At 55.2% G+C, this 27,035-nt stretch overlaps 2 protein-coding genes across 5 annotated transcripts in view; one reads left to right on the top strand and one right to left on the bottom strand.

Moving 5' to 3' along the window:
* Window positions 1–1,134, bottom strand: part of LOC111153671 (ring finger protein 214) — a 44,386-nt gene extending 43,252 nt beyond the window's left edge. For both annotated transcript variants that reach the window (XM_022512819.1, XM_022512818.1), the window contains exon 1: window positions 1,111–1,134. The gene's annotated coding sequence lies outside the window, so the exon portion shown is untranslated. The remainder of the gene's footprint in view (window positions 1–1,110) is intronic.
* A 514-nt stretch (window positions 1,135–1,648) lies between these two features.
* LOC111153710 (proprotein convertase subtilisin/kexin type 7) lies at window positions 1,649–26,821 on the top strand. Of its 3 annotated transcripts, XM_022512882.1 has the most exons (18): window positions 1,649–1,823; window positions 3,345–3,461; window positions 3,583–3,729; window positions 3,927–4,406; window positions 5,076–5,210; window positions 5,812–5,977; window positions 7,128–7,218; window positions 8,096–8,150; window positions 8,611–8,749; window positions 9,613–9,713; window positions 12,232–12,399; window positions 13,128–13,235; window positions 13,671–13,773; window positions 23,069–23,225; window positions 23,789–23,883; window positions 24,698–24,791; window positions 24,991–25,108; window positions 25,401–26,821. In XM_022512882.1, exons 4-18 carry the CDS (start codon window positions 3,939–3,941, stop codon window positions 25,764–25,766), a joined length of 2,364 nt encoding a protein of 787 aa, XP_022368590.1. In that variant the 5' UTR covers window positions 1,649–1,823; window positions 3,345–3,461; window positions 3,583–3,729; window positions 3,927–3,938; the 3' UTR covers window positions 25,767–26,821. The 3 variants fall into 3 exon arrangements, with proteins under 3 accessions (XP_022368590.1, XP_022368589.1, XP_022368588.1); XM_022512881.1 differs by lacking the exon at window positions 3,583–3,729; XM_022512880.1 differs by having other exon boundaries at window positions 3,345–4,406.
* The last annotated feature ends 214 nt before the right edge of the window (window positions 26,822–27,035 follow it).

Here is a 27,035-nt window from a genome sequence, read left to right on the forward strand (position 1 = left end):
TGGAGGTGCTCATGTGTGAGAAAAGAGCAATGCGATGTTGGGCAATCAGAGCATCTTCTAGCGTCAGTGTGCTCCCCACACACGGGAAATGTTTGAGAGCCACTGATGGAGAAAAATACAGACTCTTCAGAGTTACTACAGGAATGCAAAAGAGTACAGGAATCTTGGGTACTCCTCCAAGAAACAGAAAGGCTGAGAAACAGGGTAATCCAAGTCAGGGGATGGGGATGGAGGCCTTTCCTGGATCAGGAGGTCATCCTTTGTGTAGCAGGACAAACTCACAGCCCTCTACCGTGAAGACAAAGGGGGAAAAAAATGGGGGGGGGGGTGGAAGTGTTAGTTTAAATTCTTGTTTTTATTTTAATAGCATCACAGGTATTTACATCGCCCCCAACTCCGCCCGGAACCTTCAAGCATGGGCAAGAATGGAGACTGGGCGCTGTCAACACTTCAGTCACAGGCCGGTGACCCGCTGTGCCTCAGTTTCCCCCATTATACAAAGCTCCTAGGAGGAAATGGGCCCCAATCGCCATTACTGCTCCCTCGGGTGCAAACATCCTGCCCCGACAGAGCCCAGGGTCGGGGGTCCTCGGTGCCCAAGGCATGGGTCCTACGTGCGACTCTGCCGCTACAGCCCAAAGGGGAGCGGGGCAGGTACGTCGGGCTGCAGGCTGCGGCGCGGGGTAAGAAGTCGAACGTGTCAAGGGAATCCCTGCGGCGACCGCCAGCGAGGTGGCGACGCCGGGAGCGACGGGTGCTCGGGGGGGAAACGGGGCACGGCCGCGAAGGGGACAATGGGGGAAGCAGCGCCGGGCGGCCACGGCCGCCTCAACCGGGGACCGCTAAGTCCGCCGCCTCCTCCGGCCGGGCCCCCCCATCCCCCTCTATCGCGCTCCCCACCCCCGCCCCACCGCGTCGCCGGCGCCGTCCCGTTCCTAGGCCGGGACCCCTGCCCCGTCCGCACGGGCCCCCTCCACGCCCCCCGCCTCGACGACCCCCCTCCGCCCCTGCCCTGGCCCCCGGCGTCGCAGCCCCCTCCCCGCGCGCCCGCCCCGCACACACCTCCCGCGCCGCGCCCCCGGGAGGCAGTGGGGGAGGGACGGGACGCACCTGAGCGGGCGGAGCGGGGGGAGGGGGCGGCCGAGCCTCGGGGGGAGGGGTCGAGCGCCGGCCCGCGCACCGCACCTCCCACTTCCGGCGGCGCGAGCGGAGCGGGCGAGGCTCGGTCGGGAGAGGAGCGGCCTCGGCGGCACTGCGCCGCCCCCGACGGCGCCCTCTGGCGGCCAGAGCCGGCACCGCGGAGGAGCCGCGGACTCCGCGGAAGCCCCCTAACGTACAAGTGGACCCTCCCGGGCACGCGGGGAGGGAGAGAGAGGCGACGGCGAGAAGGAAGGAGACCCGGCGGAGGGAGGAGCTCCTCTGGGAAGGTCCCAGGGAGAGTCGGGGCCATGGCGATCAGAGAGAGAAGAGGAACGAGGTGTTTTTAAAAAGGTCGCAACCGAGACACCCTTTCCACAGGACGCCATGAAGGGCAAGACCGTCCCTCCGGACAGGGCCCCCGCTGAAGACACCCCGACAACTCGGGGCGGTGGGGCCAGGCGAGCGGAGCCCAGCACGCCCGCACGCTCCCCTCCCGGCGGAGGATGCTCGGAGCGGGAGGCCCCCTAGCGCCGGTTGCTCCGGGCCGCTGGGCCGGGCCGGGGCCCCGCTGCTGATTGGCTGCGCCCCCGGGCGGAAGTGATGCTACTGTCACTGGCTCCCCGGACTCCCGGGAAGCCGCGAGTTTCCGCAGGGAGGCGGCGGCAGCAGCTGCGGCCGGGCCGGTGAGTTGGGAACTCGGTGGGGGCGGGGCAGGGGAAGTCCGAGTGGCCCAGAGCCGGGGGGGCACCGGCCCCTGAGGACCAGGGGGCCGCATCGAGGGCGCCCTCAGCCCCGGCGTCGGGGAGCCCTGGGAGACGGGACACCAGGGTCGCGGATCCCAGGGTAGTAGGGGTCCCTTTGAGGGGAGGGTCACAGTGCACGGGCCAGTCGGGGCCGGAGAGAAGGAAATCAATGAAACTGACTCGGGACTCAACCTGGTTTCTAGGAACCGGGTGGAGAGGCTGCGAGGAGGTCAGTCTCTTGGGACGGTCTCTTTCCAGGACTCAGGGCTGCCCATATTCTTTCTTTTTTTCCCTTGGCACCTGAGAGCTGTTAAGAGACGCAAAGCAGTTGGGTGAGGTTGTGATCTGCTTCCAGGGACTATTTAAGGTTCCTTTCCCAGAAACCTGGGGTGGGAGTGGGAGACGGTCCTGCTCTGCCAATAGAGAGGAGGAAGTGGTGGTCAGGGTTCTCTTCTCTTCCGGAAATGTATGGGATCTAGGGGACTTGGAGGGGCCTGCCTAGGTGGGGCACTATCTGGCTATTTGGCAAGATGTTGTTTTACTTAGTAAGGTTTGGGAAAGGCATCTGAGTGTGTTGGGACAGTGGAGGCTGCTGGAGGGCCGCGAGGAATTTGAGAGGGAATGCGCCTGGGAATGCGAAGGAGACACGGAATGCAGCTTTTTGGAGGGAAAAGTCAGGTGGCCTAAGTTCTCTTCTCCCTTTCCAAAGAGATTTCAGTAAAATACCCATTCTTCTGTCACGTTTTGGGTTGGATCCCTTTGGGCGCGTGTGGGTAGGAAGCCCTGCCTCGGGGTGATACCAGCACAGAGCAGATGACTCCAAAGGAACCCAGTCGCCAATAGGTACACACAGGTTCTGCTGCCCCCCCTCACCTGTCCCTGGCCCCACCGTTGCCCCCTGGTTCTAAATGTGGCCTTTCTGAAATCAAACCATGGCTGGCGATCCCAAGTTTGGAGCATAAGCCCTCACTTACAGGCCACCCAGCCAAGTTCGTGCTGAAGGATGGCCATGTTTAGTGCTACTTTCCAACTGTCTGATCATTTCTCCTTTCCTGGTTGCCCACATGCTTTTTAGGCCTGTTCAGTTTTGTTTGCATTCTCGGGTTTTCACCATTTCCTCTGCTTCCTACCTCTTACTGCCCCTGGCATCCATCAGAGGTACAGAAATCAGGACGTTAGCTACCACCTCGTCTTCTAGGAAATAGTACTCTCTGCTTCTCTAGGAGGGTGTCTTGGCAACAGTTCAAGGCCTCTTCTGGACCTCTGGGGAACAAAGAAAAGAGGGTGGCATGATGGTTAGGATAAGAAGTGGGGTTTCTGTGCCAGTCTGCAACCCACTTGAGATCCCTGGAAATGACATTTGATCATTGGCCATTTCCCTTGGTCACAGGTCATGGCTAGCCTCTGCTGGCTCCACTGAATTTGGAATGACACCATTTCTTCTTTGCTTGGGGCCCACAGGTCTGCAGTCTGTGCTCAGAACCGCCACTCCACAAGACAAATGCCTTGTCTCCATTTGCACAAAATGAGTGTGAGGTGGTTAGCCAAACCAGGAGCTCAACCTCGCACAGAGCCCAGGTAGGACTGGGGCACCCGCGTGGTGAGTCAGCCCTGAGGACAACTGGACTGAGATGTCAGCTGGGGGGAAGATTTATGTCCCCTCGAAATAAGGGAGGAAGAACAGTCATGATTTTGCCAGTCACCTACGGGAGTGATACGACTTTTGAGCTCTTTTCAGAGTCGCAGTGGCAAAGAGCAGTGTGGTGCCTGTTAGCAGTTGGACGTCCTCCCTGATTATCTGGTGAGATGGCATTGCCATCCTGCCGCCTCGCCGGTATCTGCTGGGGTTGTACCTGCTCATACCCCACACCCCGCCCGTCGCTCTGGAATAAATGTTAATGAAAAGAGAGGATCCAGTGTTTACAAACGTAAACGGAGTGGATTGGGGGGTTGTAGGCTGGTTGTCGGTGACCTACAGGGATGGCTTGGTCTCCTTATAGATTCCCCACAGGGGTCCCTGATTTCCTTTCTGTTTGTCTGCAGCCTGCTGCTCTGATGCCGAAGGGGAGGCGGAAAGTGCCACACTTGGATGCCCCCCTGGGCCTATCCACCTGCCTCTGGCTGGAGTTGGCCGGGCTCTTCTTGCTGGTTCCCTGGGTCATGGGCCTGGCAGGGATCGATGGGCCCGGAGCCCACGGTCCAGGGGGGCTAAGCTGGGCCGTGCACCTGGACAGCCTGGAAGGCGGCGGTCCAGAAGAGACTCTGGAGCAGCAGGCAGATGCCTTGGCCCAGGCAGCGGGGCTGCTGAATGCTGGGCGCATCGGGGAGCTGCGGGGGTACTACCTCCTCATCCAGCCGGCGGGGCAGCAGCAGGGGCAGCCGGCGGAGGCTGTGCGGCGGCAGGCGGAGGCCGTATTAGCCGGGCACGAGGCTGTGCGCTGGCACTCAGAGCAGAGGCTGCTCAAGCGGGCCAAGCGCAGCGTCCACTTCAACGACCCCAAGTACCCGCAGCAGTGGCACCTGGTGAGCCCGGCCCTGCCGCCTGCAGCCCTCAGGCGGAGAAATTGGGGTGCTCTGTTCTCTAGAGGGCCTTTGACCCTATTACTCTCCCATTGCCCCGTCCTTTGCCTGAGGACACGTTTCATTTCTGTTGGCTTCGGTGGCGTGTTTTGCTCTCGGGCTCCTCCTTCCATTTGCTGGCTTCTGGAGAGCCAGAAGTTGGGGTGTGGGTGCTGGGGCGAGGCTGCCCGGGCTCAGATCCAGCTCCTCCATTTACGTGGAGATTGTAACAGTGTGTACCTGGCGGAGTTCTGATTGGGAGAAGTGAATTAATATGTGTGTGCCTGATGCTTTGTAAACACTTGGTACCACGTTATGTTTTGTAGTGTTCATAGGATATACGTTATATGGCCGAATCGTATCCTCCAACGCTTGTCCTTGCCACCATTTCACTTTTAGCACCGGTGAAGGATGCCAGGCCTTCCTGGAGAGCGAGCCTGTGGCAAAGCCCTCCCTTGTCCCTCTGTCCCCACCCAGACCTCTCAGTCCACAACCGCTGTGCGGCTCTTTGGTGGTGGCCGGGAGGGAAGGAAAAAGGGACTGCGAGCTCTGACTCATCTGTCTGTGAGCTATGTCGTGTGTCACTAGGCTCCCAAGGCTCTGGAATAGTTCCTGAGCCTATGTTTCCCACAGAATAACAGGCGGAGCCCTGGCAGGGACATCAACGTGACAGGTGTATGGGAACGCAATGTCACGGGGCGAGGGGTGACTGTGGTGGTGGTGGATGACGGAGTGGAACATACCATCCAGGACATCGCACCCAACTACGTGAGTGGCCCTGGGACGCCCCCTCCGACGCCCACATCTTATCTCCTTCTTGTTACTGCCTCAGCCTGGCCCCCTTTCTTAGGGGTCCCCGGGCCACACAGAAGGGCCTGGGAGGTGGGATGGTGTTCTTCATCCTCCCCACTCCCCCAGCCAGCGTTCCAGTCTGGCAGTTAAGACCCGGGGAGAGAACTTGGGGTGGCACTTCCTGGTTCCGGCTGCTGCTCCCTGCCCTGGGGAGTAAGGAGTGGCCTCTGGAGGCAACTTGCCTCTCCCCAGAGTTCTGAGCACCTTCCTCCTCCAAAGCCTGCTCTTTAGGTAGCTCTAAATCTCTTATCCTGGGCTTCCCAAGCCGCAGGGCTGTCTCCTGGGCCCGTTTCTGTAACGGACAAGAGAGAAGTTTGCTGAGACCTGGGGCACTTCTCAGTTTTGCCCCATGTGTCCTGTTCTCACCTCTGCAGCCTGAGAGAGAGGGATGGGCCTGTTGTGCTGGCTGGGAGCCCCAAAGTCCCAGGTTCCCCCAGGAGATCTCCTCTCCCCCTGAGCGCCAGGACCCAACCCATTAAAACTTGTGAATGACCACGTGTCCCCTCCAATGTTACAGAGCCCTGAGGGCAGCTATGACCTCAACTCCAACGATCCTGACCCAATGCCACACCCAGACGCGGAGAATGGCAACCACCATGGCACGAGGTGTGCGGGAGAGATTGCCGCCGTGCCCAACAACAGCTTCTGTGCCGTCGGAGTGGCCTACGGGAGCCGCATAGCAGGTACCTTCCACACTAGCCTCGGTGGGCTTCACTCCCCGCCTGCTCCTCTCCCAAGGGCTGACCGTGTTGATCCCCCTTTCAACACACATGGAATCAGGCAAAGGATAAGTTTATGATAGATAGATCTGTAGGACGTATCAGGTCATTGATTTTTGTCAGTGTAGTGGTGTTTCAAACATGTCGTTAGCCGCAAACCCTATTATATAAAACATATCAAAGTGGGAATGGTCTTGAAGTGGGACGGAGGCCTCAAGCCCCAACCACTCACTCACTTGCCCCCTTTCTCTGATCGTGGTTATGTCCCATCAAATGACCCAGCTCACTGTAACAATAACTCCTTTTCCTTATCTAGATTATACTTGTATTTCCATAATTTCCCAAGTACCCTTTTAGTTGCCTCTCTTCCTTCATCCAGTCTGTCTGTGGAGACTCCCCTCCCATCTCCCAGCCCTTCTGGAGGTTGCTGTCTGCGCTCCCTCCTCTAAGGAGAGCTGAGCAGCCCTGGCCCCTACTGGAGCTTGTTCTAAGGCTCTTTCTGTTAGTCTTCCTACATCAAGAGGGAACGTACATCAAGGGGGAACGGGAAGAGCCTGAGTAGGGAAACTCTCCCCGACTGCTCATAAGTGCTTGGAACCTGCAGACTGAACGGATTGGCTGTATTCCCCCTTACTCTCCAGCAGAGGGCAGTAGCCCTCTCCATAAAGGAGCTCCTGAGTGAGCCAGAAACTTCCTGACCCCAGTCCCCTCTCAAAGCTCCAACTGTTGCTACCTGACCATCAGGATGTGACCCACCCCATTTTAGAGGGTAAAAGTAGGCATCTGTGGAGCAGTAATGGTCATAAGTACCATTTATTGGACACACTGTATGTGTCAAGCACTGCACCCGGGCTCTACAGGATTAAGGATGCAAATAAGGGAAACTTGACTGCCTACATTCTAGCCCAGACCTCGTTCCACCAGCCCCGATGATCCTTAGAATCCAAGATTCAGCATTAGTTAAACAAACAAACAAGCCCATTCTGGTACATACACAGGGTCTAAAAAAAGAGCGCTTAGCAGGGAAAGGAAGCCTCCCCGTGTGGCTCACCACCACCAGCTCCCCATCAGGGACCCACGTGGTCGGGGAGCTGATGCGGCCTTCACCGCCCAGGTATCCGGGTCCTGGACGGGCCCCTCACGGACAGCATGGAGGCTGTGGCGTTCAACACACACTACCAGATCAACGACATCTACAGCTGCAGGTACGGCCGGGCGGGGACGCGCAGCCCCCACAGCGGAGCAGCAGGTGCCTGCTGGGGTCCTCTCGCCGCCTTCAGGCCGGAAGTCCTCCACCCGCGTCTCCAAACCCCCGGCCCTGGGTTCTCCGTCGTAAGCCCCACGCCACCCCATCATCAGGGGCCCACACGAGGAGTGTCTGCCCCGTGTTTACCTGTTTCATGAGCTCCGAAGGGCTCCTTTCCCACCACAGCCCGGCAGAACACCCAGTGCCAGTTCCCGCCACCCTGCAGGCATAAATGCAACTGCAGCTTTGGGTTCTGGCAATGGGTGGGGAGCGGGTGGGGCCTGGGCTCCTGAGAAAGGGGAAACCGAATTTGCGCCGCCCTCACAGCACCGATGGCACCGGCTCTTCCCCCAGCCCGCACCCCCTTAAATGCATGATGTCATCCATAGAGGACATTTCCCTTAGAGAAGGAAGAGAGAGCTCCTCAGACCCAGGAACTCACACAGACAATGTAGGTCCTTTGTGGGTACTCTGCCATCGAGCCTTGTCTGAGATCCCTAGATCAGAAGATGGGGTGTCCTCCAGTCCCTCTCTACCAATATGTGTTGTCTCCTGCTCCCTGGGACCCAAGAAAGGATTTTCAGGGGCAGGTGAAGGTGGTCCTAGACAGGGAAAGTTTCTAAGGGAAAAAAAGAGCCTTGTCGTGTACTTCCACTTTCCACTTTGGAGTGAAGGCTGGATCTTTGAACCCTGTGTCCTTTAATCATGGGGGCCTGGACTGGAACCCTTGGGAGGACAGGAAGAGCCCAGGCAGGGCGTGGTCACTTGGGAATGGGAAGCCTGGATGGGCCACCACAGTGGGGCTCTGGCTCTTCCCTCTGGGTATTTCTCAACAGCTGGGGACCAGATGATGATGGGAAGACAGTGGATGGCCCCCACCAGCTTGGAAAGGTAACTGAACTGTGTGAAGATTGCGAGACCAAGGACACCCTCTTAGTTCAGGTCAAGTCATTCACTTTCCCAGCCTACCCCATCTGTGGGGCCAGACTTACAGCATCCAGACCCACCACCTCCTTTGGGGCAACTCCTTCTAACCTGGAGGTAGGGCAGCACAGGGGACACCAGTTCTTAGAGAAGTGGACGGTGCCTTGAGTCATTTCCCTGTGATTCTGCGCTTGCCCCCGCATCACTGGCCCCACAGATCTGATAAGCAGCAGACTCATCAGACACTTGCTCAACTCCCAGCTCCCTCCCTTTCTTGTTTTCCATCTTTAAATCTCTCTCCTCTGTTGGCCCAATGCCTTTGGGCTTTTTCCCCTTTTCTTTCTGGAAGGGGAGGAGAGGATTGGTATGGAAGGTAGAGGTCTTTCTCTGAGCTCCTCAGCTGACCCATGACTGTTGTCCTCCTCAGGCTGCCTTGCAACACGGGGTGATTGCGGGCCGCAGGGGCTTCGGGAGCATCTTTGTGGTGGCCAGCGGCAATGGCGGTCAGCACAACGACAACTGCAACTACGACGGCTATGCCAACTCCATCTACACCGTCACCATAGGTAGTGGCCTGCAGTTGTGTGTGCAGGAGTGCTTGGTGTGTCGCTCCATGGGGAGGGGACTCTGTTTTGGTGTGTGTGGGACTCAGTGGGGAGGGGGTTGTGTATTTTGGGGTGTGTATCCCTCCGCGGTAGAGGGCTTCCATATTTTGGGGTGTGTGTGTCCCTCAGTGGGGAGGGGGGAGGGGCTGTGGATTTGTGGGGTGCCCTGGCTTCCATGGTGTCTGTCTGTGTGAGCATGATCTTGTCTTCAGAGCCATATAGTTAGGAGGGACTAGCCCTGCTTCTGGGGATCTCAGGACTTCCTTAGATGTCACCATACCCCAGGAACACTTTCAGCCCATCATCTGGTTAGGCCTCTGCTCCAGCCTCCCTTCCCCTGGGCCACTTGGCTCCTGCTTGAAGCCTTCCCTGACCCCTACGAGCCTGAATGAAATGCCCCATCCCTGTGCCCCCTACCACAACATCTGCTGCCCCAGTTGCATTTACTTACCTTACTTCCTCTCTGACTTTTGGCTCCTTGAGCTCGAGACCGTGGCCTTTTCCATGTGGCCCTGATGCCTCTCCCACTGCGGGACCCGCAGTAGATCATTAATGAGTGAATAAACGTGAAGAATGGTGAATGTGTGAACAGATGAGTAGTAATCAAGGGGAACACCCCCAGTTCTACCGTGGGGCCTACTGGAAGAATGGTACTAGGGCCCAGAATCCCTTCTGCTATTTGAGGTTACCTGTTCAGGTGAGGCGTATGTGCCCTCTGAGGCACTTGGGGGGCAGAGATCATTTTTTAAACACAGGACAGCCTTCCAGACGATAACTGATACCATCAGGCCCCTGGCGCGCGTCTCCCCTGCTCTGCCCCCCAGGCGCTGTGGACGAGGAGGGACGGATGCCTTTCTATGCCGAGGAGTGTGCCTCCATGCTGGCGGTCACCTTCAGTGGTGGGGACAAGATGCTCCGAAGCATTGTGAGTGCCTCCTGTGCCCTGCGCTCCCCGTCACTGTCCCACAGGACACCCCTCAGGCAGCACGGCTGTATTTCTCAGGGTCGCTGCTCCCCCACCCCGCCCCGCCCCTCCAGTTCCTCTTCCCCAGCAGATCGGGGTCTCATCCGGGCATGCCACTGTTGGGAAATTGGAACTAGGACCCTGAACAAACCTGTACGTGGTGTTTACCTTCAGCATTTTAACTTACGGATATATGTATTTTTATAGAGACTAGTACGCATCACCCTGATTAAAGAACTCTTTTGAAATGTCTTCTTTTGGTGGAATTTGGGCTTTGGCTAATTCCTGTGGGCTTAGGAAAGAATCTTCATTCCATTACTCTTCAGCCCTTACATAAATACTATGAGTTCTGGTCATGTTCCTCATCGGGAGTAAAGCTAGTGGTTATTTTCACGGGATGGGCGGGAAAAGGAGTCTGGGAAATGTCTGTAAACCCAAGAAACACTTCTTTCCTTGGAGCTAGAATTGGAGCCACGTCCAACAAGGGATCAGAGCAGGGGAGTGGAGCTTGTCACGCTGGGGAACCTTTTAAAGAATTCAGGCTCTGCTGCCCACACCCGCTGGCTTAGCTCCACCCCGGCATGTTCAGGCCAGGTCTCTGGACTGGGACCCCAGAGCTCCAGGGAAGAGCTGGGCTAGAGCCTGGGGGTGTCCTCCTTCTCCAGAGGCCTAGGGACAGACGTCTCTCTGGAGCCGCTTTGTCTTCCTGCTGGGTCACATTCCTTCTCCAAAACTGAAATTCTATTTTGCCAATAAGTGACTTCTGGCCAACGCATGGTTCCAAGGCCCTGTACCTGTGGCCCTCTGCCTCCCGCCCCCGCCCAGGGAGAAGGAAAAAGGGAGTGGGCTAAAGGAAACACATCAGAGAGGCTTTGCCCAGCAGGCAGGCGTCGGATTCAGAGGGCCCCCTGCTCCCCAAAGGCCAGGCTGGGGGAGAAGAAAGAGCAGGAGCAAACTGTGCTCTTGGTGCCCTGGCAGAAACTGGGGAGCCCACTCGCCGAGGCCTCCCTAGCATCATTGAGACTTGCTCGGCAGTGTCTGGCTGTTCTAACTCCCCTCCCCTTCCTACTCCCACCCCTGCCTCCACCTGAACTGTCACTGGCCCAGAAGTGAGAGGAGTTTGTGTAGCCAAGGTCCCAGCTTTGCGATGTCCTTGCCTTGGAAACCCCGCTGCCAGTTCCTGCTCAGTGACCAGCGGTCTCCTTGGGGGCAGGGCGAGCCGCCTGTGCTATTCCCCCGCTGGGCGCCTGGGGTGCTCCCCTGGACTTTCCCAGGGCTGCCTGGGGCTCCTGCCGCCCTAGGCATGTTCACGGCCCTCACAGCTACCCCTGAGACTATCCCGTGATGCTGTTTCCTTAACAGGAAAAAACCCAGTCTGCTCCCTGGCACAGACCAGCCTTCCCAGTCTCGTTGAGGCTGCAACTTGGAGGGCTTTTTCCTTTTTCTTCTGGGAGCACACGGTGTCTGAGTGAAAACCCCATCTCTTGGCGGCCGCTGTAACAGCTGGGAGGGAAGCAGTGAGGACAGTGGAGAAAGGGCAGTTCTTGGCAGAAGTTAGCACCCTGGTATCTGACCCAGAGAGAAGCCTGGAAGGAAAAAATTCTCTAGTCTTAACATTGGCACCATGTCCTAGATCCAAAGAGCCACAGCGTGGGGCAGATTTAGGCAAACCCTTTATGGCTCCAGGGTTGATTAGAGCATGAAAAGAAGAGCTTGATGCCATCTCTCCCCGTGAGGTAACTCCCCTTCCCCGCCCCCACCTATTGTCGCCTCCCACCTCAGAACCACAGGTAGAGAAGGGGGGCTCTCGGGAACCACACTGAGGCACCAGGCCCAGAGTGGTGAGGCAGTTTGGGCCAGGGCGGGCAGGCCGTGTAGACACGAAGCCCGCACTGAGCTCACAGGGTGGGCAAGGACTCAGTTCCCTCTCCCTGGGAACGCACTCCCTTTGTTCCCACTGATGTCACTCCAGCCCTTGTCGCCGAGCTGCCAAGTTGGATTTCCTTGAATGGTGCCGTCACTGTTGTCCCAGCTCCAGCTGGGGCCCGGGAGCTCCCCCAGCCACTTCCTCCGTCTAGCATGGCTGCAGGTCCTGGAGGGTCAAGGTGGGGAATTGGGGAAGCTATTATTAGAGGAGCAGGAATCAGAAAGGCTGTCTTCTGCACATAAGGCCTCTCCCACAGCACTCTCTCCTTTCTGCCTGCAGCCAGACCCTCCAAAGTAGCTCTTTAGTCTTTACTCATCTTTTCTCAGTTCTCCAGAGCTTGTCCTGCAGGGCCTCGAAGGGTTAAGGATCTCCTTTGTGCTGACCCGATAGTGGGCCTCCCTCTGGTCAGAGGTTGGTTCTCACAAGGGAAGGGCCCACCCGAGAGTCTTACTCTGAGTGCCCATCCCCCCCCCCCCCTCCCCCCCCCCCCCCTCCGCATAGCACCCGTGCACTCTGTGTCTAACCCCGCCCCCCCCACCGTCCACTCCCCAGGTGACCACTGACTGGGACCTTCAGAAGGGCACAGGCTGCACCGAGGGCCACACGGGGACTTCGGCCGCGGCCCCCCTCGCAGCGGGCATGATAGCGCTGATGCTGCAGGTGCGGCCGTGCCTCACGTGGCGGGATGTCCAACACATCATTGTCTTCACAGCCACGCAGGTGAGACCCAGCCGCCTTCCCCACGCTTCTGCTTCCGCACACGTGCAGGGAGCAGGCGGCTTCAGACTCGCCCAAAGGCGAGGGGCCAGATGCTTTCCAGAGTTGCCTGTGTGTAGAACAGGTGCGAGTGGCCCGTCAAGATTTCCGGCCCGAACTCGTTCGTACCTGCTCTGCCTGAGCCATTTCACCAGCCGAGCAGCACGCTGGGCTCCCTTCCTCTGGGGCCTGTGACTCCTGGCTCCCTCTCCAGGAGCAAGCCGGGAGGGTGGTGACTTCATGAGGCTTGGACCTTTTGTTCCAGCTCTCCTTGGGGAACCCATTCCCCTCGGCCCCGAGTGGGAGTTTGGCCCAGGTCAGCCAACAGGGGCAGCAAGGAAACCCGAGTTACGTTGTTGACCTTGTAGTTGCCCCTTGAACAACATGGGTCTCGATGCATGGATCTGCTGTAAATGTATTTTCTTTTCCTCAAGATTTTCTTGATAACATTCCCTTTTCTCTAGCTGACTCTACTGTGGGAATACAATACATTATCAATGTGACATACAAAATTGGTGTTTATCAGCTGCTTCCGTTCCCCGTAAAGCTCCTGGTGGGCAGGGGGCTATTCGTAGTTAAGGTTTGGGCAGTTAAAGTTACACATGGAGTTTCAGCCGTGTTGAACTGACTTGTTCGAGAGTCACGCATACCTCGGAAATCCCCGAGACTAAGCGGCACCTCTGTTCTCGCAGTATGAGGATCGCCGTGCCGACTGGGTCACCAACGAGGCTGGCTTCAGCCACAGCCACCAGCACGGATTCGGCCTGCTCAATGCCTGGAGGCTCGTCAACGCAGCCAAGGTGAATGGGTGTTGGCAGCGCGGGGACCCCTGCCTGGCAGCATGGGGGGGCGGGGGAGCAAATGCCTAAAACCTTGCCTGGCACGTCGTAGGCACTTAATAAATGTTCTTCATTTTGTTTACCCTCATACCATCTGATACCCATTTTTCAAACGGAGAAGCAGGCTCAACACGCTCACAGAAGCTTCTGAACTGTTAGCGAGTGTAGGTTGGGGCTCCCAGGGTGCTCTGGTCATCCTCTCGCACCCTGGACACAGCCACTCGCTCTGGTTCCGTGTTTTGGTGCCGTAGGGAGCGCTCCTGGGTGTCGGCAGGAGCCTCGGGAGTGAAAGGAGGTGATGAGGACAGGAGAGAGAAGAGCTGGGCCCCGAGAATCGAGTGGATGAGTGCGCGCGGCCCGTCTCGCTCATTCACCACCACCCCTTTCCTTTACTAGATCTGGACCTCTGTCCCTTACTTAGCTTCCTATGTCAGCCCTGTGTTAAAAGAGAACAAGGCTATCCCGCTGTCCCCCCACTCACTGGAGGTCCTGTGGAATGGTAAGTAGTCAGCAGAAAGGGGGTTAATCTCGGGCCTGAGGTTTGGGGCGGGGTGCCGGGGAAGTCCAGCTCATCGGCCCTGCCCGACTCTGCCCCCTTCCTTTAGGAGCTGAGCTCCAGGCAGACCTGTGGAGTTTTCTTTGACCATTTTAGGACATGTTGCCGCTTCTGACTTGGCTGGCCCCCTGGCTGCTTAAATAAGACCTTTCTCCTGAGTTACTAGTAGTGGAAGGAGCTGCTGAGCAACCGGTCAGAAGGGCGGGACAGGGGGAGGAGTGGCCCTGGGACTTGAGCCCCGGAGGCAGGACTTGAAAGATGCTGCTCTGACTTCCAGGCTGGGGACTGGCCAGGCAGTCCCCTTCAGCCCAGTGGCCTTTGGATGAAGAAAATGAATCTCTTCCTTTGACTCTCCAGCTTGTGTGATACAGAAGCCTGGTGGGGTGTTTGGGGCGGGACAGGAGGATGCCGATGTCTCCCCCCGGGAGCGGTTATCTGTCCTCTGTCCCTGCCTCCGTCACACCCAGGCTCTGTGGGGTTGTGTGAAGTGCTGCGGTTGAACCCCTTCCCGGACAAGAGGGCAGCGGGATGGGGACGCTTGTGCCCGACAGCAGATTCCCCCGAGTTCTGAGTGAGAGTTTCCGTACTCCCAGCTCCGAGGGGGATTTTTTTTTTCCCCTTAAAGAATTTTGCCAGGCAGAGTTATTTGCTATTTTTTGTGAAGCATGCCATGTTTTGGGCCCAAATTAGAACTCCCTGCCCACTTACCCCGGTTTGATCCTAGAGAGTGATCAAACCAGAGCAAGAATAAGACAAGGAATGGCCAAAGAAGGGAGCCAGAAGGGAGGGGCAGGGCAGCTTCCCTCCGGTGGAGGTATCCCCAAGAAGCGTTCCGTTGTCTGTCTCCCTAACCGTGTCTGTCACTTGTCCATTCCCTCTACGTGGAAGGAAATCCACGGGCCCGGTTCATCGCGTTTTCCGTAAAAGGAATGCTGTCTTGGAAAGGGCATCCGCCAAGGCAGAGAAGTCCAGGAACATTCCTGGGAATGCAGTTCAGTCGGAACCCCTAGGCTTTGCACTGATGAGTCTTGGAGATAGTGAACCTTTTAACCGGGACCTCTCACCCAGCACTCCCCACTGTCCTTTAACTAGCAAAGTAATGCAGAGTCGCACTTGCCAAATGGGAGTTAACTTAGAAAAGGGTTGGGGGCCTTTCCAGCCTTGTCATCCTCTGCTTCCCACTGGCCAGGGGACCTTGCCCCAGCACGGGTGACAAACCTCCCCGGCAACCGCTTCTTTGTCACTAGGAAGCATAAAAGCAAAGACACGTTGTCCTGGGCCGAGGAGAGTGGGAAATGGGCTAGTGGGCAGAGAGGATGAAGCAAAGGGAGGTGTAGACCCAGAGTTCTGCTAGCGTGGAGGGCAGCAGGCAGGACGGCTGCGAATTTCTGAGTTCAGCGAAGGTGTCTTCTCTCTTGTGGCTCCATTTATCCTCCAGCAGACAGGACAGAAAGTACAAGCCTGTGGGCGCACTTGGAGGTTGAAGGGACTGTAGTTAATATGGTTTAGAGTGACTAGACAGTCCACAGGTATGCCCCTGTGACCAAGCTTGGTCTTTTCCCCCAGACCGGGGGGAATCGGTGTCTGAGGGCTCAAAGTCAGCTGTTTCTAAGAGGGAGGGAGCTGAAGGTCACCGAGAGAAGAGAGGAGGTGTGGTACTGCTAACACTGTAGAGGGGTGGTGTCCCACAGAACTTTCCACAGTGATGGAAATGCTCTCTACCCACTGGCCGTGTGAGGGCTATTCGACACTTAAGATGTGGCTAGTATGAGTGAGGAGCTGAGTTTTAATTGTATTATATTTAACTTCACATAAATAACCACGTGTGCCGCCGTGCTGGGCAGTGCAGTGATGGAGCCAGACAGAGGATGTGGGGGGAAAAGGACCGGGGCCCCTTGGTTGCCATAGAGCTGCCTCCGGGTCTGAAATCACTACCAGAGGGCAGGAGGGGCAGCGGGGTTGGGGAGGAGTGTCTAACACACGAGAGCGTCTGCACGTCTTCAGGGAATGAAGCCCCTCGTAGTTACCCTGTTACCCTACTTGAAGCCTGAGTGTAACAGGCGAGGCCTCCGTGGAGGCAGGAGTCCTGCTGCCTCTCTGTGCCTCCCCTGTCCCTCCCACCCTCTCCCTCTGCACGGACTCTTCTCCTGCCTTCACACGCCCTTGGGTCACCTATGGGGAAACAAATGGAAGTCCCTGCCGGCCTTTAACCTAGAACCCTTAAAAGTGAATGAACTAAAGCCACTGGTCACTTTTTTTTTTTTTTTCAAAAATTTTATTTATTTATTTGTCAGACAGAGATCACAAGTAAGCAGAGAGACAGGCAGAGAGAGAGGAAGGGAAGCAGGCTCTCGGCCAAGCAGAAAGCCGGATGCGGGGCTCCATCCCAGGACCCTGGGATCATGACCTGAGCCGAAGGCAGAGGCTTTAACCCACTGAGCCACCCAGGCGCCCCAGCCACTGGTCACTTTTATCACCCCGTCTCTACCACTGAAGACTCGGTTCCGTGGCTCACAGTGCCCGCTTTCCCGGTCAGGCATGGGGGTTAGTTCAGAGTTCACCCTTCTCGACCTTTCTGCCGCTGTGACCCTATTTACGGGGCCCTGGCAACAGCCTCCCTCCTGTGCAGCCTCCATGACCTCCTCCCTCCAGAGCCCTCTCTTAGCTCCGCTGCCGAGGTCCTCGCGTCCTTTTTGGGCCCGGTCACCACTCCCAGCCCGTGAGTGCCTCCTCACACTCCTCTGTGGCTCTGTCTCTTCCCTCGGGTCTCTCCCTCCGCCGTGCAGCAGTTCTCATGACTTCCACGAAGGATTCTTAGCTCGAAATCTCGTCCTCTGATCCCTTTCCGGTGGGAGGGATAGAGATTGTCAGAGCTCCCCCAAGATCATGAGCAGAGGATGCCCTGGGACCTTCTGGTCAAGGGGGGAGAGTTGAGAAAGACCCTGACTTATTCCCAAATGAGAATAATTAGACGGTCCTCATCAGCTGGGACTTGAATGCTTCTTGCGAGCCAAGCACCTTTCTGAGTGTTCCTTCATTTAACTCCGTAACTCACTTGGTTCCAGCGTCCCCACGCGGAGTCTGTCCGCACCAGTAGAAAGGGCATGTGGCATGGCCCCACACATATCCTAACACAGACGGGCTCTCATGGGACTCTCTTTGGATTCCATTCTGTTCTGTGACATTCTGGAACATGGCATTGATGCTTTGTGAGCCCCTTGCCTGCCACGTTAATGCTCTCCTCCAGCCATGCCACCGGTGTCCCCCTGCAGCTTCCTCTACCTGTGTCACCGTGCAGTGTTGGGTGTCCCACCAGCACACAGCACATCACAAATACAACATTTCAGATTTCATTGTCACCCTCCAAAAGCCAGCTTACTTTCCAGGTTTCTCCCATTTTCCATCAGTGCTCTTGCCTTGCTATAGAGTTGCACGCTTGAAGCTCTGGCGTGGTCAGCCACTCCGGACCCCTTGCTTCTCCCCAGGTCTTGCCCTGTCTGTTCCCGTGCAAAGCCGTCTTTCCGTACTTCTCTGCAACGTCTCTCGATCGATTCACTCATTCATTCTGCTAACGCGAGACCCACCTCGTTCCAGGCACTGCATTAAGTTCTGGGGATTCAGAGATAAGACAGGATTCCTGCCCTTAGGACCTCACAGTCTGGGAGGGGGAAGGCAGCCTGTCTGCTGTAGAGATGACACAGTGTCAGAGAGACGACAGCCACTCAGGCAAAACAGGAGAGCTCTTAGAGAAGCTAGGGACCGACCTAAGCTGGGGGAAGAGGTGAGGAGAGGGCCATCTAGAAGCAGGGGGCACACATGTAGAGTCCACAGAACTTCAGGGAGCCTCGAGTTGTGTGGCATGGCTGGGGCAGGGCCAGACAGAACTGCCTGTGCCTCAGTAAGGAAGTTGAATGTGACCTGGAGGTCTGTATGTGGGAAGCCTTTGAGATAAGTTGTCACGAGTTGCTGGTAGGGGAGGGTGAAGAAGACCAGTCCCTTGTCTTTCAGAGCTATATACTCGGTCTCTGCCTTCACATGACTCTGGGAAGGAGAAGTGAGGACTGTTAATGGAACAAGATTGGTTATAAATTGATAAACATTGAAGTTAGGTGTTAAGAACACCTGTTCTATTTTTTATATATGCCTGGAATTTTCTGTAGTCAGAATGTATATGTATGAATGTATATATAATGTATATAATATATATATATTATATATATAAAATGTATATATATAATGTATGAATGTATACATAAACATATACATGCATTTATGTTTTTTAACATATAAAAAGATTTCCAAGTTTTTGAGCTTGAGCAACTGTCTAGTTGGTAGTGACATCAAATGAGATGAAGAACCCAGGCCCAAGAACAGATCTGGGCAAGGGCTGAGCAGTATGAAGGACCAAGGCCTGGAATTTGGCTCTGCTGTGTTTGAGATTTCGGGCAACACCTAACGGTTATATCCAGAAAGCAGTGAGGAAGTAAGTTCAAAAGGGAAGAAAAGGTCTGGGGACGAGGTCCCCAGGGTAGGTGGGCAGACAAAGGATAAAAGGATAAAAGGGGACCCGGCAAACGGACTGGGACTGTGTTAAAGCGTGGTGGTCCGAGGAAAGACCCTTCCGGAGGAGAACAGGAGGGATGAGATGGGCTGGTGGGGGAAGGGGGGAGGAGGAAGTCAGGAGGATGGAATCGTGGGAACTCAGGGCTGTCTCAGCGAGAGAGGGCAAGGAGACAAGGGGCGGTCCTGGGTTTGCTGCACAGGCCCCTGGTGCCTTCGAGAACCGTTTCCAGGTACTCATAGGGGCAAATGCTCCATCTCAGCTGGTTGAGTAATTCGTAGAGGTAGGAGATTTCTGGTTAAAGATGGCAAATTGTCATGTCCTTTTATTTCTACTTTTTCCCAAAACCTCACCAAAAGAAGAATAAAGGAATAAAAATGGTATAAGCACAAGGACAAAGAGAATGGGAGAGAGAGCTTAGCAAATGAGAGACTTCTTCACATTTTTAGAAGATGAAAAACGAATGGAGAAGTGAGCAGGGCTGAGAAAATTGCATACCAAGTGTCTGCAAGGGTGATACTAAGAAATAAGCCCCTTCATGCCCCAGAGTCCCAGCGGGCTCAGGACTCAGAATTACCATGTGTTCCAGGAGACAGTGGCGGGTATGAGGCGGAAAATAGGGATCCGTAAAAAGGTAGATGCGGGGGCACCTTCTCCCACCCTTGGCAGCCAGATGATGTCCTTTCCTTATTCTGCCAGGAGTTGGGAAATTTCTTATCCGGAGACAGGGAATGTCCTGGGAGAGGGGGCCCCTCCCCTCCAAGCCAGCTGCCCAGATCCCAGGGCCCTGGCAGCCAGGAGATTGGTGGTTCCTCTCTGGGGCAATGGAAGGACCCCTCACCGAAAGACTTGGAGATACGGACACAAAGGGCTCCTCCATGAACCAGTCCGGGGCCAGGCCGGCTGACTTTAGTTAGGGAAGCCTACCAGTACAAAACTCCACCATGCTTAGAACTTCCGACTGGCTCTAAGCCGATATGGATCACTGGCTATTTTGGGGGAAGAAAAACAAAAACAAAAACCCTCCAAATCCTAAGGATGTTGTTTTTAGTTGCTGAAACTCAGCCAAACTGCTTATCCTGGGATACAAGGATAGGTATGGGGATACATGAGAAGGTAGAGTAAGGATACTTTCACATACTGCCTGAAACTGGTGGGACAGGCAGTGATTCCACAAGGAAGGATAAACCAAGGGAAGGAGAGGATGGGGGAGAGAGAAAGGGAGTGTAGGCAGAAAGGAGACAGAAGCCCAAGGCAGGAGAGAAAGGTCCCAACCCAGCGGCAGGGCAACGGATGTGAACGGGAGCCAGGGAGCCTGAGATGGAGTCGCTGGGGAAAGTGGCACTGGGGGAGCTTCTGATCTGTTTGTTCATTTGAAGAAATAGTAGTCAGAGAGGTCATGTGGTTCTGTTGTGCAGTTTGGGAAGCATGAGTGATGGGGGACATGGAGTAAACACAGGACAGTTACTAACTGCAGAGGGGACATCAGCAGATTGTCCAGAAAATGAAATATAATCATTATGTACTATTTGGCTAAATCCCACATAAGATTTATAAGGCCATAGTAAGGAAACAAAATATTAATCTATCTAAAAATGGTGCTATAATTATTTTGAGAGGACAGAGGGGACGGCAGGGTAGGAAGAAGGTCGGTGTGGTATCAAATCCTCACGGGCTATAATTAGAAGTCGATATATAATGTCTAAAACTGATTAACCATGAAATAGTCACACATGCCTATTATTTGGGAACATGAAGGTAGATCCCAGAAGAAAACAACCGAGAGCAGTAAGAAGTGTTTGCTTCTGGAGAGTGGCTCAGGAGGATGGTGAGGAATGGGGTAGGAAATTGTTCTTTCACTTTTAAAACCATGTATACTGTCTTGACAGGAAAAAATGTTAAGAATGAACAGGAGGGTAAGAAGTAGAGATACAGAATGTAGACATCTTTTCCAAGAAGTTTACCAGTAAAGGAAAAGACGTAATATCTGATACTTACATAGTCTTAATACTCGGTATACATCTAAGTACTTCATGTGTATGAACTAATATAATCCTCCTGTCAAGCCTAGAAAGTAGGTACTGTTACTCTCCAAGTTTTCCAGATAAGGAAATGAATCCGATCCTCAGAGCTAGGACAAGACTGAGCTGGGATTTGAACCCAGGCTGGATGGCACCAGAGCCCACGTTCTTCACGTGGTGGGCAGAAGAGAGGGAAGGGATGAGAAAGGGTTTATTTGTTTTTGGTTTTCATCTGTAGCAGCAAAGACATAAGAAGATCAGGCCAAGGACATGGCTAATGGGGCTGGTCCGATGTTGGACTCTGGCCAGACAGTTGCTGTGGAAGGAAAAGAAAACCCACGAAGCTTGAGAGAGTAAACAAGAGGTTGATGGAGAGCTGAGCTGCAGGATCTGAGCTGTTATTAGAGAGGAGCTGGGGGGGCGCCTGGGTGGCTCAGTGGGTTAAAGCCTCTGCCTTCAGCTCGGGTCATGGTCTCAGGGTTCTGGGGTTGAGCCCCGCATCAGGCTCTCTGCTCAGCGGGGAGCCTGCTTCCTCCTCCTCTCTCTCTCTCTGCCTGCCTCTCTGCCTGCTTGTGATCTCTGTGTGTCAAATAAATAAAATCTTTAAAAAAAAAAAAAAAGAGAGAGGAGCTGGGCAGCGCCCAAGGAGATGAAGGAAGAGATCAAAAAGGGAGTGAGGAGGGGCACCTGGGTGGCTCAGTGGGTTAAAGCCTCTGCCTTTGGCTCAGGTCATGATCCCAGGGTGCTGGGATCAAGTCCCGTATCAGGCTCTCTGCTCATCAGGGAGCCTGTTTCCTCCTCTCTCTCTCTCTGCCTGCCTCTCTGCCTACTTGTGATCTCTGTCTGTCAAATAAATAAATAAAATCTTTAAAAAAAAAAAAAAGGGAGTGAGGAGAGCAGAGAGATGAGATGTTCTTGTGCTCAGAGAAGGTGGGTGGGACATTGGCTTGGAAGACTTGCCAGGTGGAATGAAAGACCATTCCCACGTGCACACATCTATGCCCAGGGAGAGGTCCAGATCACTATTTCCCAACATGTTATCAAGAAGTGTGGGAACTTCTTTGTTGTCGTTTTGCTCAGTGACTCCTCTGATTGTTCGCCAGCTAACGTGCATTGCTTATCTGATGAAACCCACAAAGAGAGTTTCTAAGCTGTTTGGAAGTGAGGCAGTGCTGGATAATGACGTGGCCTGGGGTGTGGTCATGGAAGTGGGTGCTGAGGTCGGGAGGTAAACAGTATGAGGTCATGATGACACGGGACAGCAGTCCTCTGGGTGCCGTGTGATAGTGGATGACGGGGGTTGGTGCATTTCCGTGAGCGAACTGGAGTGGGTCTAAGCGGGAGGCCCACAGACACATGGCCTGGAAGGACAGAAGGTGGTGTCGAGGGTTGAGCTTCGCCTCCCGTCTTCCTTCCATGTAGCTGTCCACCACCCTGGAAGGTGGAGGTGCTGGTCTCCACCTCACCTGTTGGAACGGATCAGTGGGAAGAAGTGCTTTAGAAAGAACGGTGTCTCCTTGCCCCCTAATTTTCCACCATCCCCCAACTGAGGAATTCTTCCATGGCAGTCATTCGCATTTTTCTTAAACTTTGTTTTGAGATAACTGTGGATTCCCAGGGAACTGCAAAGCAGTGCCCAGGGGAGGCTCATGTACCCTTCTCCCCGCGTGAATGTCTGAAACAATTCCAGCCCAGTAGCAAAACCAGTGAAAGGACATGGCTATGGTCCATGAAGGATACTCAGACACACACTCCTGTTTGTATGAGTGTGTGTGTGTCGGGGTGGGGGCAGGGCTCCCTCACAGGTTTGCCACACCTGGAGCCTTGGGTACCCACCACTACCACCAAGACCCAGGCCACCCCAGCCTTACTAGACTCCATCGTGTCACTCGTTGGTGGCCATGCCCATGCCCTCAGCCTCATCCATTGTGCCTGGCAGCAACTCACCTGGCAGCCAGCTCCACGCTGGTATCATTCATGAGGATCACGCAGCGGAAGTCGCGCTCTGCATATCCTTGTGAGACAAGCTTTTTTTTCATTCAGCACCATTTCCTCCAAGTGTATTCCATTGACTAGTTTTTTAGAAATTTGTACTGCCTTCTATATGAAACATGTTCATTTCTCCCCTGCCTTTGGGCCATCTCCCCTCCTGGAACATACCACTGCCCACAGCACTCTCCACCGGGCTGTGTTCATCCCCTTCTGCGGAGGCTCTCCCTGCCCCGTGCCTAGAGCCTCTCTGTTTTAGCATCAGTTATGTCCTCCTCACACCATCTCGTTCTCCCGTTGCAGGTAGAAGGCAGAGATCATGTCCAACTTACCTTTCTATCCCCAGCATCTAGTACAGTGCCTGAAATGTAGGAGGTACTCGGTAAATTCTTCTTTGGATGAATGAATGGTTGAAGCTGCCCTGTTTGGTTCTTACGTTGTGTCTTGAATATGTGATCTTCCCAATGAGACACTAAACGAGATTTTTAGCCCCTTGAAATCAGCCACAACGTCCCATTCACTCGCCTGCACTGGGTCCCGGTTAGGGCTGCATTGGGTATCTGTATGTAGGTTCAGTGAGTATGTGCCTTTGCGTGTGTTGGGAGGAAGTGAGGGCGTAAGTGTTGATGGGGCTGATCTCCCAGCTGCCCAGCCTGACTTCCCACAGTCAGCAGGACGGACCTGGAGGTGTCGGGGCTGAAGACGCTGGAGCATGTGGCGGTGGCAGTCTCCATCACTCACCCACGCCGTGGCAGCTTGGAACTGAAACTGTTTTGCCCCAGTGGCATGATGTCCCTTATCGGCGCGCCCCGCAGCATGGACTCGTACGTATGCCTGCCTGCACCTTCTGAGCTTTTTTTGGCAATGAGGGTCTTTGCAAGGAAAAGAGAGAGAAAAAGCAGACACGGACACTGTCCTCTGCTGTCATGGCTCTGGCTGACTGTGGCAGCGGGAAGCCATTTCCTACCTGCTTCGTAGAGGTCACTTACAACGTGCTAAGCACTGCACTTGACAAATTCTTCCTCTAATGCTTACAAGAACGATGCAGAGGAGACTTTACCCTCTTTTTACAAATGAGGAAACAAGTCACAGAGCTAGTAAGCGCCTCAGGAAGTAACAGTAAGCCTAGATCTGTCGAGCTCCCCGGCCTGTGCTCTCTCCACATCTGCTTTTCCCACTAGCACGTGCTGACAAGTCCCTCAATTCGTGGGATCTCCGGGGAAGGGACAGCACTTGGGGACCCCTCATGGTGCACTCCCCAGTAGCTGGAGCTCTGGCCACAACAGCTATGTTCTGATGGCTCCTACAGTTAGAAATCATGTTTGTGGCAGAGGGTCGGTTCCCTGCCCCATGTCTTCTGGGTTTTCTACTCTTTTCTTCCCCCCAGAGACCCAAATGGCTTCAATGATTGGACCTTCTCCACTGTGCGGTGCTGGGGGGAAAGAGCGAAGGGGATTTACAGACTTGTGATCAGGGATGTAGGTAAGCCTGCCCCCCACCCTATGTCCCCCCACCATCTGGTCCCTCTGGAGCTCAGAATCCCTGCAGAAACTGCCCCATGGAGAATACTGCCATCGGACCAACAGGGTAGATGCCAAAAAATACACCCCATCTAGAACATGGGCCCTGAGATCTGAGACTGTTCATTGATCCTACCTCTCATGTTCCTTGGAGAAGTGACTGATCCATTTTTCCTCAGGATAGCAACAAAAATTCCTTGTTGAAACCACATTTCAAGTCCTTTCACATATAACCATCCTTCGACCAGCCCTGGTAGGCAGGTAAGGGCAGGACTAATTTTCACCATTTTTTGTTTTGTTTTTTTTTTTGTTTTTTGTTTTTTGTTTTTGTTTTTTTTCCTTTGTTTTTTAACTGAGGCCCACCCAAGGTCTGAAGTGACTGGCACAAGTCATACACTATTCCAGTGAGGAGAGTGACAACCAAACCCAACTCTCCTGGCTTCCTGCCAAGTTAGGTATTCACTAGACTGCTGGTTTTCAAACCTTGCTTTAATTTAGTAGAAGGACATTTTTTTTTTCCCAAGCAAAATCCCAGCTGAAACCCTAAAATGTGAACGAGAGAAAGGCAGAACGTCTTTGCTTCGGAACCACACCTTTCAGCCTCGCTGTCTCCGTCCCTGAGGGCCCCCGCGAAGCACCTCTGTAGAACCCCTGGGCAGTGGACCGTGTGGCCGAGTCCCCCCAGGGGCTGGGGCGGGGGGGCTGGGCAGGGCCTCTGCTGTTTGTGCAGCCAGTGGGGGGGCCGGGCTCACGGACTGCCCCCCTTGCGGCTCTAGGAGACGAGACACTCCAGGCTGGCATCCTCCGGCAGTGGCAGCTGACCCTCTATGGCTCTGTGTGGAGTCCAGTGGACATCAGGGACAGGCAAAGGTGGGTGCCGGACGCAGGTGCCGGGGGGGAGGCAGCTCCTGGGACGGGGAGAAGCCATGCAGGGAGCTCCACCGCCCTGAGACCGCTTCTTGCTGTGGGCCTTCCTCCCTCCCCAGCTGTGAGGTGGGAGAACCAGTGAGGGCAAGGGGTCAGGGAACGAAGTTCAGGAGGGCGTCCTCCTCTCTTTTCTTCTGCACAGAATATTAGAAAGTGCCATGAGTGGAAAATACCTGCATGACGGCTTCACTCTGCCCTGCCCTCCTGGGCTGAAAATCCCCGAGGAAAATGGTTACACCATCACCCCTAACACCCTCAAGGTACGAGGGCTCAACCTCCAGCTCCAGGCAGGCGGGCGGGCAGGAGCGCCCTGGGGGGTCTGGACCTTGCTGGACCTGGACTCCAGGTGACTTGAGAAGTGACGGGTTGTGAGGAGCTGGCTGGGCCCCCACTCAACTACTAGTTCTAAGAGGGAGCTCCTGGGGGCAAGTGCTTTGGGGTGGGAGAGGCAGTCCCAAAGGTGACAGATTTTCTGAGCTCATTGTTCTGGGTTGAGAAAAGCCACAGGCTTTGGGAAACCATCCCTAACTTGGGTGCTTGACTTTTCCCCAGACTCTGGTGCTGGTAGGCAGTTTTACCATCTTCTGGACCGTGTACTACATGCTGGAAATCTATCTGAGCCAGAGGAATGTGGCCTCTCACCGAGTTTGCAGGAGTGGACCCTGCCACTGGCCCCAACGAAGCCAAAAAGCCAGGGAAGAGGGGACAGAGCTAGAATCAGTGCCACTTTGCAACAGCAAGGATCCAGACGGAGTGGAGACAGAAAGTGAGGGCCCTCCCACCACCTCTGATCTCCTTGCCCCAGACCTGCTGGATCCAGGGGCTTGGGGCCTATCCCAGGACAGGAGTACCCTGAACTGCCCTCATCGTCACCTAGCCCCAGACCTGCTGCAGGGGAAGGAGGAGCAGATTTGCTGACCCAAGGCCCAACAGGCTCAACATGGGACAGGCTCTTCCTTCCCAAAGCTGGGGAAGCTTGGAAGCCTGCTCTGAAGTCTCGGGAGCCCAGGAGAGAAGGCGGCCTGATGCTCCCATCAGGAATCCACAGGCTGGAGAGCACCCTCTGACTACATTCAGGGAGGCCGAGGGCCTTCTTAAGGTGCAGCAACAGAGGAATCGTGCCATGTGAACAGTGTGGCCACAGCCGCTGGGTCTTCCTCCGACGGTACAGGAGCTTCCGGTCAGAAGGTCTTGACCAAGGGCTCGGCGTTCCCCCCCGCCATGGGGCAGGCCTGTCTCCTCATTTCTCCTGGGCAAGCCAGTGATGTGGGTCACAGGGACCCTCACCCATGCATGGGTGGGGTGGCGGTTGCTATGGCCAGAGGAGCCTCTCCGCAGAAACGTCCCCGGGGTCACGGGGGAACAGGGCTCAGGGTGAAGGCTAGGAAGAGCCCGTGGGTATATGCCTGTCCTTTTAATGACCCAGGACTTAGAAAGAGCAATCTTTTCCTGTCCTTCCCTCCCCTTCCTGCCTCTACCTGGAGCCTAGGACCTACTGGTATGATAGTTAGCCCTCGGCCCAGCACACTCACCCTGAAAGCCGCTGCGTCCTTACGCCCTGATCAGAAGCCAACCTTGAACACAGCCCTGACTCCTCCACCATCGCCCCCCATCCTCCACCCTGAGGGATCGGTACGAGGCTCCTGGCAAGGCCAGGAGGTTGAGCGCGGCTCCCCAGGGCCTGCGAGGCGGGTCTGCAGCAGTACGACAGGGGTCTGCCGCTGCCACTCCAGCCCTGCGAATTCCCTGTCTTCCACTGCAAAGCGCTCAGGGAAACGGCCTCACCCCTGAGGCCAGCTGTCTGCCTGACCTGCTAGGACTCCTCCCGGCCTTGGCCTCCTCCCCTCTTCTGAGCTAGTTAGTTGATCTAAATTTTTTTTTTAACGCTTAAGATTTGGGTTTCTCTTTTCACAGCAACATTTGGTTGAATGTTTTTCTGCACAGCTTTTCCAAAATAAAAACCTTCCACGCAACTCTGCTGCTCCCCATCCCTTTTCATCTGCCTCCCAGAGCTCATGAATGTCGCTCCTCTTGGCCTTCGGTCCCCGGTCCCTGAGATTCACTCCTCCTCTGCCTGGGCCTCTGAAGGAAGCTGACCCCCCTGGGATCCTTGAATTGAGGGGGTCCTTCAGAGCTGACAGCTAGGAAAATGTAAATGTTCCCTGCCTCTTGCCTGCTCACAGCTCT

The sequence above is a fragment of the Enhydra lutris genome, unplaced genomic scaffold, assembly GCF_002288905.1.
Source record: "Enhydra lutris kenyoni isolate GAN:26980312 unplaced genomic scaffold, ASM228890v2 scaffoldscaffold34, whole genome shotgun sequence".
NCBI classification, from domain to species: domain Eukaryota; kingdom Metazoa; phylum Chordata; class Mammalia; order Carnivora; family Mustelidae; genus Enhydra; species Enhydra lutris.